The following is a 14,817-nucleotide window of genomic DNA, read 5'->3' as shown; positions in this document are numbered from 1 at the left end:
AAGTGCAAGACAGGACTAAAGTGGCTTCAATTTCCCCTTTCATATTGGCCATCTTAGTCGTTATCTATGCAGAGAAAGAAATATAAGTAGAAAGAAATAAATTTGCAAAACTAATACAAATAAAGAAATAAATCAGACTTACAATAATGACAAGATTATAAATTATTTTTTATTTTTATTTTATAAGGTTTTATTTTCTTAAAAAAATATATTAAAGTTGCAATATTTACCTATACCATAGCATTTATATTATTTACCTATAGCATTTATCTTTCAAGTTTTCAATTTCTATTACAGACTTACAATATTACAAGGTACTAGTACTATTCATACAATATCATCTGAAATTTGCAATGTGCTCAACAAATTTTGTATTGTGTACAATTTCTTACATACTAATGCCATCCGTGTCTGTATCCCATCCACTGACAATTGCCAGCCATACATCTCCTTCTCCTGTCTCGTCCTTCCGTCCATTGTCCCGTTTTCGTCCTGGCAGACATATCAATTTGACCTCGGCTAAATACTCAGCATGCGATGAGAGTCCCGGGCCAGGTATATTGGCCTCTGGCCCAACTCAAAGCCTCTGCCTTGGGAATTTTTAATGATTTTCTCACAATTTCTTGGGGCCTTTCATTCGATGCCTGGCCTTTCCTTTCCTTTGTTGGCAAACATTTTTCTTGTCCTACACTTTAAGCTGGCCATTATTAAAATGGCTGATAACAGTTTTGGCTGCAAGCCCAAAGTCAAACACAGGACCCAAACGCACGGAGACACACACATGGATACGGATGTGCCTGGGAGCTGTCTGGTCTTGTCCTTTTGGTGCGATGAACTTGTCCTTTTTCTCCGACTCTGGCTCTTTGCATACAGTCTTGACTTTGCTGCGCCGGCAACTTTCGATATGCGAATGGCTGTGGCTGTCTGAAGAGGCTTTGCAAGGTCAGCTACATTTTGTTTGGGCCGACACACCTCCCCTTTGGCTCCATGTCTGCCTTGCCAATTTCTGGTCGACCACAAAACGTAATAAAGTCAATAACTAAACCAATTTTTCATTAAATTTCCATAAAAAATTCTGATAAAACTTTTGGCTACTGCCGAAATTGGCGGTCAATTAAAATGGCGGCCTGATTGAAATTCCTTCTATAGAGATAACGAACGGGGCGTATGCGTAATGTGTGTGTTTGAATCTGGCACTGGTTTTGTTTCGTCATTTTTCTTTGGCAACCACAACAAAGTGTTGGAGGGGCCGGTTAATTGATACACAGACACCGCAGATTGAAAATCTACCCTAACTTCCAACATTTTCACCAGAATTCCCCTCCATTCCTGGCGTGTGTGAAACCTTTTGAAATATTCATGAAATCAATTTCAAGGCGTGCCCCGACAGCTCACTAATCTCGCCTGGATCGGGTTTATACATGCGTGCGAGAGTGTGTTGGCGATTATATCAAAATATGGCTATGGTTATGGCTTTTTCTGCAGAAGGGCAACTTTTCCTGCACTTTGCCTAAGCTCTAATGGGAAAATGGAGCCCCAGCTGCTCCAAAAATGAAGGTATATATACAATCTCGGCTCTGTTCGGTGTATCCCAAATTAAAGGCTTTTAGATACTGGTTAATAAACCTCTTTATTAATATAAAAGCATTTGAGATGAGCATCTTAAAAAAATACCTTGCGGTCCAAATACTCTAAATATAATTCAATTCGATTTCTCAGTAAAATAGATCTTACAGAAATAAAATGGAATTGTTAAATTCTATATAATCTTATCCATGCATTGTAATACCATAAGAGATATGTATCCTTAACTGCCTTTATATGTTCTACCCTTTTATATATTATATTTGCAATTTACCAACATCTCCGACAATAATTAATCAAAGTCCATAACCCACATCTCGCAACTCATTTAACGCAAAAAAAAGCTTGAATTCCCCAACATCTGTTGCCACATTAGCCGCAGCGTGGATTTCCAGCCCCCGCCCCTATCCGACAGCCACGCCCCTGTCACTCGGCTATATCCTTTCGCTTTCAAAGTAGCCTCTGCCAGCTGCTGTGGCTAAGCGCAAAATTAAGCAAATTAAAAGCCGCACCAAGAGCAGCTGCATAGCTCGTGTGTGAGCCTTTTTCTATGCGCGGCTAACGTGCAAGAACAACAACAAGAGGCAGTGAAAAAAACAAAAAACAAAACCACAGCCGCAACCCACCGCCCAGCTCAGGGTCACCTACAGAAAATTTTTACCAGGGCAAACAAAAAATAAACGGTGAAAAAATTGTACTGGGTTGGTTGGCGAACAGAAAAAAAAAAGAAAATGCCATTGAAAAATGCTCGCTTTGCCGGGCATTTTCAGATTTTCATCAAGCTCTGCTCTCGCCCACTGAGTTGCCCATTTTCCCTGTCCCATCGCATTCAAAATCAGCGCATAAAAGCCGCGTATATGTGGCGAGGGAGCGGTGGGCGGGCAAAAGGCTGCCAAAAACATTTAAATTAAAATTTCTTCATATATATACATAGGTTTATATATATAGGATGTATATATTTGGCAGTGCGGGTCTATGCAATTCGGCAACGTGAACAAAAAATTTCATGGCCTACGTTGGCATTAACTGTTATGGGACCTTTGGGTGGGCGGCGGTCGGTGGGCGTGGCCATGTAAGCCGTTTAGCGCTCTTTGATGGCAGCAGCAAAAATTTATGGCTTGCTTTTAGGCAAACCTTCAGCGAACCAAATCGCAGTCGGAGACCAGACAATTGGGCAATAACCAGAAATGCAGGCGGCCAAAACGCCAGGCGAACACAAGCGGCAAACAAATGACAGTTTAAAGTGTCTCCCCACACAAGCGTAAACTATTACCAAGGCCCACACGCACACACATGAATGGGGAGCTGAAGGGCTGAAGCAGCCAGCACTTTGGGTGCATGTTTAATGGCATTTGTTGCTAATCAATGAATAATTTATGTGCCAAGGTTTTGCCACTGGCCAACGCACACCAACAAGCGCCCGAAAGCGGATCTCCATTTGAATACCCTCTAAGATGGTCCTTTAATTAAGCATTACAATGCTGATTTACTTCTAGGTTGTTGTATATTTTAGAAATAATGCTAATTGTTCCTGAGATTTAATCTTAATTTATTACTTTACGAATTTTTAAACGAATTAAAAAAAATAATTGTTTAAAAAGCGTTTTTTTTAAAACCATTTTGTTATTTATATTTGAAATGATACGGCCTTTAACTTATAATATATTTCAATTTTATGTTGACTATTTTTTTAACAAATGCTTTATATTTTGTACTTTAACTTGCACATTATTTTTTCTAGGTTGCCAAACTTAATTTTTGTTGTCATTTTCTATTGTCAACGTTTTTTTTTAAATACTTATTTACTACTTCGAAAATAACTTTCCCGGAGTAATAAAATGTATTAATATTTACTGTTTTTTTTTTTTGAGAGGGTATTCCAGCACTCGACTTGTTTATTTCCGGCTACCCCTAAAAATGCTGTTTTATGTCAGAGGTCTAAAGTGTTGTTGGGCATCAGCGGTACACATTCCCGCCTCTTGTTTGTGGATGGGTGTTGCACGTTGCACGTCGCTGGTTGCATTTTGATGTTGTAGTCGTGTCGCATTTAATATGCAACTTTTAATAGCGCAATTATTATTTGCATGTTGTAATAGGTTTTCCATAAACCTGCTCGCCAGGGGTTGGTTCAAAGAGTTCCGTCAAAGAAAAGGAAAACGATTTCAAAGGAAACGCGCCTTCCGTAAGGAAAACTCGAACGGCAACCCTCTGGAGACAGCTTAAAACCCAACACGGTTTTTCATTACAATAATGGAACGTATGGAGCGTGTGAGCATATCGATCGATTCGTCCAAACTATTTAGCCGTACAAATATTCAACATGCTGGTTAATATTTAACTGGCACAACAACATGCGGCCGAGAAGAAAGGACATTAGGCTAAAAGTGTCGTTGGGGCATAACAATTTTCCAGCAATTAATCTTGATAAAGGCTTTTCAGCCAGTGCCATAAACACGGCCATAATCATAACTAACACAAGCCTCTTGCCAACTACAGAACATAAATGAATTGGCGGGGAAAAACTTTTAGACAAAACCGAATGCCCACAGATACGATGTGATACAGATTGTGACTGGCCCCACAGTCTTTGTGTGTGGTTCAGTGTGTGCGTGTGTGTATGGGGGTGTCTGGCATTTAACTGTTAGATAAATGTTGACGAGGTCAATGGGCGCCAAGCGGAAGTTATAGTCTTATAGTCGGGGCGCAAGTCGTTTGGCGACACGTACAAATAAACTGGAGGCTGCTCGACAAGACGCCCCTCCGGCCACCAGTCAACTTTGGCCCATTAGCAAAAGGCAAACGGATCGAAGCGCCGTGGGGCTTTAGCTGCATTACGTGCCCGGACCAATAATCTCTGTCAACATCAATTTGCCCCGCCGAACAACTGAAACTAATTAAATGGTGTCCCATAAATTGCACATTAAAGCTAATTTATTGCAATCCCGAGCCAGCGCAGAAATCGAAGTTATTGCCAAAGTCGCGAGACGTTTAATAAACTTTGTGGCACCGCGAACGTGTCGCGATCGTTGCCCAAATACCCATTGTGATTTATCGAAGAAATGGAATTGGATTTATCTGAAAGAGCAGGTGGAGATTTAGAGGAGTTAAAGGTGGAGTTTCTATACCCGAGACACGTACATAAAGTTGACCAAAAATGTAATTTTTTGACTTATGGTTTTTGTTTGAAGCAAACATGTGGCGTAATTCGGGGTGTGTGGATCTAGATGTTACGTAACAAATATGCACGGCTTGTAACCAAATCTCTATTACTTATAATTAGCCTTTAGTCACTTTCACTAGGGCATTTTAAACAAGAAAGGAAAGCTAACTTCGGGCGGAGCCGAAGTTGATATACCCTTGCTGAATACTCTGTAAATTATATTCTCCAAAATTATTCATATGATGCATTCTTAATACTCATAAAAAATCCCAACTTCCTAACTTTAAAAACACCAAAGTTATGGCATTTCCAATCGTTCAGTTATATGGCAGCTATAGGATATAGTCGGCCGATCCATATGAAAATTGGTAGGTCGGATTAACTGGCCAAAAATAAAACCCATAGGAAATCCAAACTTTCTAACTTTACAAACACCAAAGTTATGGCATTTCCGATCAATCAGTTATATGGCAGCTATAGAATATAGTCGGCCGATCCTTATGAAATTTGGTAGGTCTGATTGATTGGCCAAATATAAAACCCATAGAAAACCCCAACTGCCTAGCTTTACAAACACCAAAGTTATGGCATTTCCGATCAATCAGTTATATGGCAGCTATAGGATATAGTTGGCCGATCCTTATGAAATTTGGTAGGTCGGATTTATTGGCCAAATATAAAACCCATAGTAAATCCTAGCTTCCTAACTTTATAAACACCAAAGTTATGGCATTTCCGATCAATCAGTTATATGGCAGCTATAGGATATAGTCGGCCGATCCCGGCCGTTCCGACATATATACTGCGTGCAAAGGAAAGAAGGGTGTGTGCAAAGTTTCAATTCGATATCTTTAAAACTGAGAGACTAGTTCGCGTAGAAACAGACAGACGGACAGACAGACGGACAGACAGACGGACAGACAGACGGACAGACGGACAGACGGACAGACGGACATGGCTATATCAACTCAGGAGGTGATCCTGATCAAGAATATATATACTTTATATGGTCGGAGATGTCTCCTTCACTGCGTTGCACACTTTTGACCAAAATTATAATACCCTCTGCAAGGGTATAACAAAGTTTAAAAAATTTGTATTATGGTCCTTTATAACTTTTTTAAAATTACAGGCTTCTATTATTTATTTAGTTTGTTTAGATTAAAACGTATTAGATTTAACTATTGATGTTAATTTAGGTAAACTTATTTAATAATCTGCTTACCATTCACAAAAGTCTTAATTATACCCTTGCAGAGGGTATTATAATTTTGGTCAAAAGTGTGCAACGCAGTGAAGGAGACATCTCCGACCCTATAAAGTATATATATTCTTGATCAGGATCACCTCCTGAGTTGATATAGCCATGTCCGTCTGTCCGTCTGTCCGTCTGTCCGTCTGTCTGTCCGTCTGTCTGTCCGTCTGTCTGTTTCTACGCGAACTAGTCTCTCAGTTTTAAAGAGATCGAATTGAAACTTTGCACACACCTTCTTTCCTTTGCACGCAGTATATAAGTCGGAACGGCCGGGATCGGACGACTATATCCTATAGCTGTCATATAACTGAACGATCGGAAATGCCATAACTTTGGTGTTTGTAAAGTTAGGAAGTTGAGATTTTCTATAGGTTTTATTTTTGGCCAATCAATCTGACCTACCGAATTTCATGAGAATCGGCCGACTATATCTTATAGCTGCCATATAACTGAACGATCGGAAATGCCATAACTTTGGTGTTTCTTAAGTTAGGAAGTTGGGATTTTCTATGGGTTTTATTTTTAGCCAATCAATCCGACCTATCAAATTTCATAAGGATCGGTCGACTATATCCTATAGCTGCCATATAACTGAACGATTGGAAATGCCATAACTTTGGTGTTTTTAAAGTTAGGAAGTTGGGATTTTTGATGAGTATTAAGAATGCATCATATGAATAATTTTGGAGAATATAATTTACAGAGTATTCTGCAAGGGTATATCAACTTCGGCTCCGCCCGAAGTTAGCTTTCCTTTCTTGTTTTGTATTTATTTTGGTGCAATTGATTGGGCTACAGGTTAACGAATGCTTTTGCACTTCAACCTTCTTTCAACTTGATTTTGTGTTGCCTTTGATTTGAGGTCCTGGCATTAGCTGAGCGTTTGTAACCCCCTCCTGTTTCCGTTGTTCCACAACAATTTGGGCTAACGATGTCCGTGAGCAATGAAAGAAAAATATTTCCCAGGCACACCAGAACGTGTCTGCAGCGATCCATGTTATATTTGTAATGTTTGACTTTCAGCTCGGGTTTATATTTCACTCATATGTCGCTGCAGGCTTAGAATTCATGATTCCCATATTTTTCTCTGAATGATTTATACGTTTCTGATGAATTTACCAACTTGATCTTTAAGCAAGCCTGTGGGCTGTCTTGAAATGTGTAACCGCAGAAGGCTTGTCCTGGTTTGAGTTGCAGTGAAATCAGTTTGACATTATCATTGCAAGTGCAGGCCGGAGTTCTATAACGACGTTCCTCTGAGCGACTTCTGTCAATTACCATTGGATGGCAGCTGTCTCCTTCTTCCTCCCAGTTTTCATTTGTCCCGCAGTGAAACAGCAAGGACTCTTTTTTGAGGGTTGCCTGTCTAGCTGTCTCTGTTGATTGTATGTTATTTTAGCTGCTACCCATGTTGTTGTTGTGAGCGCTGTCTGTCTTGTTATTGGATTTAACGAAGTGCACTGCATAACGCGCATACGACATGTGCGCCCATTCCCAGGCAATGTTTTTGTAAGGTCATGCACATCATATCTGAAGGGGTGTGCATGAAGTTACTTTAATATGTAATGTCCCCCAAAAGAGCCTTAAAAGGATATATAAAATATAAAAAAAACTACAAAAATATTTAATAGTTTATTCAAAAGAAAAAAACCAACAAGGAAAACTAAGCTATATCCCAAATTAGCAATCAAAGCTAGATGGTTATTTTATGAAAAATTGAAACTATCCCACTGAAAATACAAAAATTTCAACTAAAAAGGCAAATAAAAATATATAACAGATAAAAGATACAAACATTTCAACTAAAAAGGTAAATAAAAATATATAACAGATAAAGACCTGTTTATTTATATATATAAGTTCCTTCAGTCAGGTGAGAAGTCAACCCAAAATCATTTATTTTTACCTCTGATGATTATGTTCCCTCACCGCTCGTAGTTCCCTTCTACAACCGCATATCACGCATACGCCCAGTTATCCAGTTTTGCAGCGTTCGCGTTTTACCTGCTTCCAGCAGCTTGATGCATTCCCGTGCGGTTTTCTTTCTGCGAGTGCGACACAAAGTTCTGCTGGCTGGTGGCCACATGGATACATCCAACTGTGCGGCACCACTGAAATGTCTGCTTTTCAGCCACCACTCGTCATCGGAGGGGGAAACATTGTCACGTGGTTTTCGTATTTAGTTGTGTCCTCCAGGACACTGTTCTCCACCTGACGCCGCACAAGCTCCTGCAGCCTTTTCTTTGCGGTTACTGCAACCACTCGTATGACTTCCCATTCACATTGAAGCTCACACCAGTGCAATAAATTCGCCAGCCCGAGTTACGCTTTGTGTGCCATTGTCGAGGGGCTTTCCATTGTATCGCAAGCACAGACACATATACAAGTTGCCTTAGTTGCCTGTGTGGGTGTAGTTATCCCATCCGTGTGGCAGTTGGGCTGGCATTGTTTTGTTTGCCACTGCGACTACTTCGCTCCCTTTGTTGTGCAGGGAAATTGAAATAAATGTATGTGTAAATGCGTCAAAATTAAGTTTATTTCTTTTTCGCTGTAGCTTTTTAAATGTCTTTGCCAGTGACAAGTGTCAATTAGAAAAAGTTCAATTACATTAAGCCGAAGAGGGAGCAAACAACAACAAGTGGGGGCTTTGTTAAAGGCATCGCCATGAAGGATATCCAGAGAGTCATTGTCACTGTCGGTATTTGTGCTTTTGTGTTTTTGTGCCTTGTGAGACAAAGCATGCACAGACAGATGTATAAGAATGCCAAGGAAATTAGAACATTTCTGGCGTAGTTTCAATATGAACACATATAAATTGGATACAAACCTACATGAGAGTGCTAAAATATCAATGGATAATTCGGCATCCATACGATTCCGTACAAACATTTTAATAAGAATGAAAAAACTTATGTGAAAGCATCATGTTTTTGGTATAGCACTGGTTAGAATTAAATGCAAAACCATTTTTTTAAAGAGATAAAAACATTTATTAACACCTTGCTTTAAAGATTAAAGAAAAAAACTAGCTTCTATTCATCAAGTGTTTCAAATGATCATTATTTATGCTTATTCATTATTTCTTATTCTTTTTAACCAGTCTTCGGACATGAAACAAATTAAATTTTAGCAAACTCAGTATTTGACAGGGTCAATTAACTTTCGTATATATTTCAAAATGTTTGACTGTGCAGCTAATTTCCTTACCAAAAGTGGTTTCAGCTTTGACGGGATCGTGTGTCATTTCATGACCAATCTGCTAATGAAATAAAATATTAATTAAGAAACTCCAGACAGCAGACAGTGATAAAGATAGAGACAATGAATATGGCCAGTCTGTCGTTTCGTCAGTGGACATTTGGAGCTGTCGTTTGGGTAATTGTAATGTTTGGCATGCAATTAAGCAAATGATGAATGAATCATTTAACAACGGAGAGATGCGGCTGTGTTGTCTGGAGACCAGACAAGTTGACACTGCGCCAAGTTGGCCAAGTGCGTTAACATGGCGTATGCGCAATAATTTAGTGTATAGCAAACAATTCCCTCGTAGCAACGACGTGTTTAGTCAGCAGACAGCGGACACTCGCCGCCGTTTATAATTTGATCATTATTTATATTTAAATAGGTCCTTCCCCAACGCACCCGAAACACATCTGTTCTCTGGTTTTTTTATCGTATTTTTTTTGTCGTATCGCCCCGTTTGCTTTGTTGTTTTGCTGGCCTGGCTAACAACAAATTGAAGGGAAATGATTCCATTTCATGCTAGATTAAACATGTGTCCACATAATTTATCGATTATTTATCATGTGGTCCGCTACGGGTGTGCTCTGTGTGGACAAAGTGAACTGAAGCCAGAGGCCCCGGGCCGCCGACATGGCTCTCTGTTTGCGACTGGGCGGCAAAAGTGGGCAAGTGGGCGGCTGCCCCTTTGCGTAGGCCTTTTGCGGCCACATTGCGCACACAAGTGCAAAATTAGAAACAAAAGCTCTGCCAAAGGCGTTTACCGTTTACCCTGTGCCGCAGCAAGTGAATTTCGATGTCGTTTGCCATCCAAGGCACTTGTCGCTCCAATCCCGAGCACCCTAAGGATATGATTTGCAGGGGTATGCTGGCAACAGAAGTCAGAGATAGTTTCCTCGGCCAGTCTTTTGCCTTGTTAAGAAACACAGCTTAATTATGCCAGAAAACGGGCCATCCGTTTCTATATTCCCTACTTTGATTTTAATTGTAATTGTAACTTCAGAAAAAGGTGTTTACATTTTCATTTTTTGATGCAGTTACTCCAATATAAACTATAAATTGCATCTATCTATTTAACATCGTCGCAAAAATAAAACATTTTTAGAAATGCACATTTAAATATCAACTGTGTTTTTTTTTTTGTCAAAATTACAATAAAACTATTAAAGTTCTTTATAGTTTAGGTTGCACTTTTTTCAAAATCAGATTTCATCAGATAAATATATATATATTTTATTAGTGCACAAATCTTTAAAAACAAGCGGAGACATTTTCTTAATTATATACGTTTGTTACAAGCTATAAAATGATTGAAAAGATAGTAATGAAGCGAAAGTAAAGTCTGCTTTAAAATAACTTTTAGCTGTGCATTCCTGCATCATTATTTGTAAATCCAAATAGATATCTTAAACAATTTTAGTTCAGGGTAATGGAATATTCGATCAGTAGTGTCTTATTTTTATTTTCATCCTCTGTGTTTGTTTTCTTCCGCCTCTTTTTACAAGCCAGACGCATTTGCCATTGCATTTTTACCGCATAAACACACACTGCCACTGGGCGGGACACCACTGGGCAGCACAACACGAAAATGGCGGCCATTTTGTAATCCGCATGTGGCTGGGTAATCACCCCTAAGCTCCGCTTTTCCACTATCCCCGGGACATCATCCCTTCAGCTCCCCCCTCCCTCACACGTGCGAGGGCTTTTGCCGGGTTTTGCTGTAAGCTTTTTTTCCTGTTTTGTTTTGCAGCATTATGTGGTCGCTTGTCGCTGCATTTTCCCCCTTTATCTGGTTTTCCAGCGCCATCGCCCCTTTCCCGGTATCTCCATCTCTCTATGAATGTTGTGATTTCGTTTGGCGATTTTCGGCCATTTTTGGTTTTCATTTTTCGGACCTCAAACAGCCGCAGATCGATCAATATTTTAAAGCTTAGCCAAATGGTGCGAATGCAGGCAGTGTTGGTCGGCTTTCGGCTAATTAAATCGGGGATAGGGGAAGTTCCTTGCCAGCCAACAAGTAGCCACATTTATCAGAGAGAAATCCTTTGAATGGGTGCCAGAAAATATGAAATATTTTCCTACTCGTCCGCACTAACAACTTTATCAAAATTTGAAAAACTTCATAATGCTCCTTTACTTCTTCAGCGTTTGTATGTATGAGTATGCTGCAATGCAATTGTTGAACACTTTTTGACAAATTTTTTGCGGCAGCCACTTGAAAATCAATTTGCCAGCTAAATTGACTTCCATTCTCAGCCAAGAGATTTCTGCCAGCACAGCAGAAATAACTTAGAAATAAAACTTGCCAACTTGCAACGACTCCATTCTCATGGCATTTCTGTTCACCAATCTCCTTTCAGATGGCGAAATCCTGCGCGTGCTGGTGAACAGCTCGGCCCAAATCAAATGCGATGTGGGCTCCAGCCAGGCCGATGACAAAGTGCTGCTGGTTGTTTGGTACAAGAATAATTTACCCATTTACAGGTAGGTCAATCTGGGCACTACGAGCGCGTGTATCTGTATCTGTATCTCAATCCCTTTGTCAGCTACGACACACGTGGCGCCCACGCAGGCACCCCATCGCACTGGCGGGACGAGGAGGTCCTCGAGGATCGGGCCGTCTTTCGCACGCACAAGGAGCCGGCGGAATTGATTATAAATCCGGTTAAGGTAACGAACAAATTCCCCGCACCCCCCCGTCACTAGCGAGTGTCAACAGCGCGGCGCTCTATAATTGGAATTTCATTTCAGGAAAAGGATGCGGGCAACTTTCGCTGTCGCGTGGACTTCAAGCTATCGCAGACCCGCAACAGCAATGTCAATTTGGAGGTTGTCGGTGCGTATACCCAGAATCAAAAGATGTCAGGAATCCAATATGTTTCGAATGCCTCACACTCGCATACATGTTTGAAAGGATCTAACTACTTTTTAATTAACAGAAAACCATTTAAAAGCAAGTTAAAGGGGATTGATACATTTATGAGCCATTTAAAATGTTCAATATATTAAACTGGGTTAAGAAAAGAAAATATATATTTATTTTAATAGAACTAAGTCACCTTAAATTTCTCGGAAGGCTTAGGAATTGAATTTAATGGCTGCCAATAGTGTGATTTGTACACTATGCACTAAACTTTCTGATCAAATTTTGATTATTGTTAAGCATAGCAAAATAAATCCGAAGGTTAATAAATATGTGCAAAAGTAGTCCTTAGCATTTTATAAATCAACAAAAAAGGGTTGGCATACTTAAAAATTAAATACTTTAAGCTATATTTTTCATAGCGGTAAAATGTCACGTTAAATTGTTACTGTTTTGAAATGAAACGTTGGTTGAAATGAAACAATGATTGCCAAACTGTGCAGCCTAAGGCAAACACAAATAAATAAAAATGAAATCCTTTTCTGTTTGTTCAACTCAAATCTCAATTAAAAAATTTTCCACTTCGACCAGTTTAAATAAAAAAAACCATTAATAAATATATACACAATATACGTGCATACAAAATCAACATTCACATAAATAAATAAATATGGCCAGCCAGAAACGATTATAAAAGCAATTAATATTTGTTTCGTACGCACACACTCCGAGCCAAACGAAATGCACATAAATTAGCTGAAATGATTTTTCGGTTAGCCGCAAAACTTACAATTTATTATGCGAGGTATATGAGTAAAAGCGTTGTATAAATCGGACTTTGCATTGCTTTTGACAATGCCAAATGGTTTCTGATTTGCGGCTGTTTAAAATCATTGCAATCATTAAAAAAATAGTAAATGCATATGGTTTTATTTTGCAGTGCCGCCAACGCAGCCGATTATCTTCAACGAGCGTCGCCTGCGAATCGATTCGAGGGCAGGTCCTTATGAAGAGGGTGGCAGCCTGGAGGTCACCTGCGTCGTCTACGGAGGTGAGTACCTGAAATGCTGATCAAAAACTATAAGAACTGGATGTGGGGCAGTATAGTTTTAGTGAAATAAAATATTTACTGCTGGCCCTATAAAATGCAATCAATAATTAAACTTTACAAGTGCCTGTAAAAACATAAAAGTATCCGGCACGAACGCAATCAAAAATTAAAATCGCGCTTATGGTCGGGGTGGGTAACTAAGCTTTGTTGGCATGCAAACAATGGCACGAGCATAAACAACAAACAATAAATAAGGCGCCGAGCGGTAATGAAAAGTTCAATTGTAAAGAAAGCGAGCCCAAATGTCAGTGAAACAGGAGCCAATTGAATGGCTAGTGGAGGCAAAGAGCCTTGTGAGCCAAGTTAATTTCACAAATGTGTCGCCTTAACAAAAGGGTTAAAAATGCCCAAGAGTAAGAAAAAGTCAAAGGGAAAAGGAAAGCGGGAAAATTGTAGGGGGCCGCAGCAGTCAACAGGCATTGTTATCGATGATTTCCAGGCTGATATGTTGACAATGGGTAAACGGAGAAAAAATTTGAATACTGCTTAGGCACTACAGATAAAAATATATATATTTTTTATAAGATTTATTAAAGGGATTTCATGGTATAAAGCTATGAGAAATTTCCTGAAGATAACTTCACAACAGCAATCATTTCCATTGTCTTAATATCGAATCCTCAATTATTTCTCATTGTGTACAATCGGAAAATCGCACACAAAACCCTTAAGTCAATTGTTGTTGATGAGAACCAAAATAAGGATTGGTTGATCAAATAAAATCCCTGGGAAATACGAAGCTGATAGCGGACTCAGGGAAGTCCGAGAGAAGTCGAGAATCCAGAGCGCTTTCCTCTCCAGAAGTCGTCACAGTGCTCGACATAAGTATGTCAGCGGGCAGCGACAATCGCGTGCTTTATCGCTGCGTACTACCCTTTGTTTTCTGGGTCTGGGCGGAAGCGAAACCACTTTGAATGGTTTGACATGTCAACGTTGACATAAAATAAATCACCAAGCAGGCAAACTGCACTTGAAACTGCGCGGCAACTGTTAACTGGTCAGTAGTTTTCTGGGCGGTACTGTTGGGCGGTGGCCGTCAAAGGGGTGAATCGGCGGGGGTGGCTAGGGAAAAAAGAAAGCAAGAAAATTGGGCACTCAAAATGTTGTATGTGCCAATTAAATGGGGGCAAGGAAAATGTTGCCAATGTACAAATGTGAATACATACGAGCTGGGGGAAAGTTGGTAGTTGTGTGGGGGGAAGGGTGGTAAGGGTGGAAGGGGGATAGTGGACAACCAAGTTGTTGACAAGGCAAAAGGAAGTCTGTTGATGTTGGCAAATGAGCGAGGGGGAGGAGAAAAGCAATTGGAGTACTTGAAACTTGTACAAAACGAAAGGGGAGAAAGTGAGTGTGTGTGGTCAGGCTCGTTGACAGTTGAAACGAACAAATTGATCCCAGTTGTAAGGAAAAGTGCTGCACTCGAATAAAATTATTTTCCAAATAAAGTTAGTGGGTCCATACTATTAAAGCACTGAAACACCAATGGCATCTACATTTTTTGAAATATTAAAGCTGAATAATTTTTAATATACTATAACATCTTAAAATAAGAGTTTCATCTTAAATAACACATATATTGTTAAAAAATATAAATTTCTGTCAGG

The 14,817-nt window shown here is 39.7% G+C and overlaps 1 protein-coding gene across 3 annotated transcripts in view; it reads left to right on the top strand.

The window, feature by feature from the left end:
* LOC108052459 (hemicentin-1) overlaps positions 1-14,817 on the top strand; it is an 85,496-nt gene that overhangs the window by 30,773 nt on the left and 39,906 nt on the right. For all 3 annotated transcript variants that reach the window (XM_044459103.1, XM_044459102.1, XM_044459101.1), the window contains exons 3-6: positions 11,600-11,723; positions 11,786-11,909; positions 11,991-12,075; positions 13,043-13,153. In XM_044459103.1, the coding sequence (XP_044315038.1) occupies positions 11,600-11,723; positions 11,786-11,909; positions 11,991-12,075; positions 13,043-13,153 (444 nt within the window). The remainder of the gene's footprint in view (positions 1-11,599; positions 11,724-11,785; positions 11,910-11,990; positions 12,076-13,042; positions 13,154-14,817) is intronic.

The sequence above is a fragment of the Drosophila rhopaloa genome, unplaced genomic scaffold, assembly GCF_018152115.1.
Source record: "Drosophila rhopaloa isolate 14029-0021.01 unplaced genomic scaffold, ASM1815211v1 contig_178, whole genome shotgun sequence".
NCBI lineage: Eukaryota > Metazoa > Arthropoda > Insecta > Diptera > Drosophilidae > Drosophila > Drosophila rhopaloa.
The sequence above is the reverse complement of the archived record's forward strand: the minus strand, read 5'-3'. Positions and strand labels throughout refer to the sequence as shown.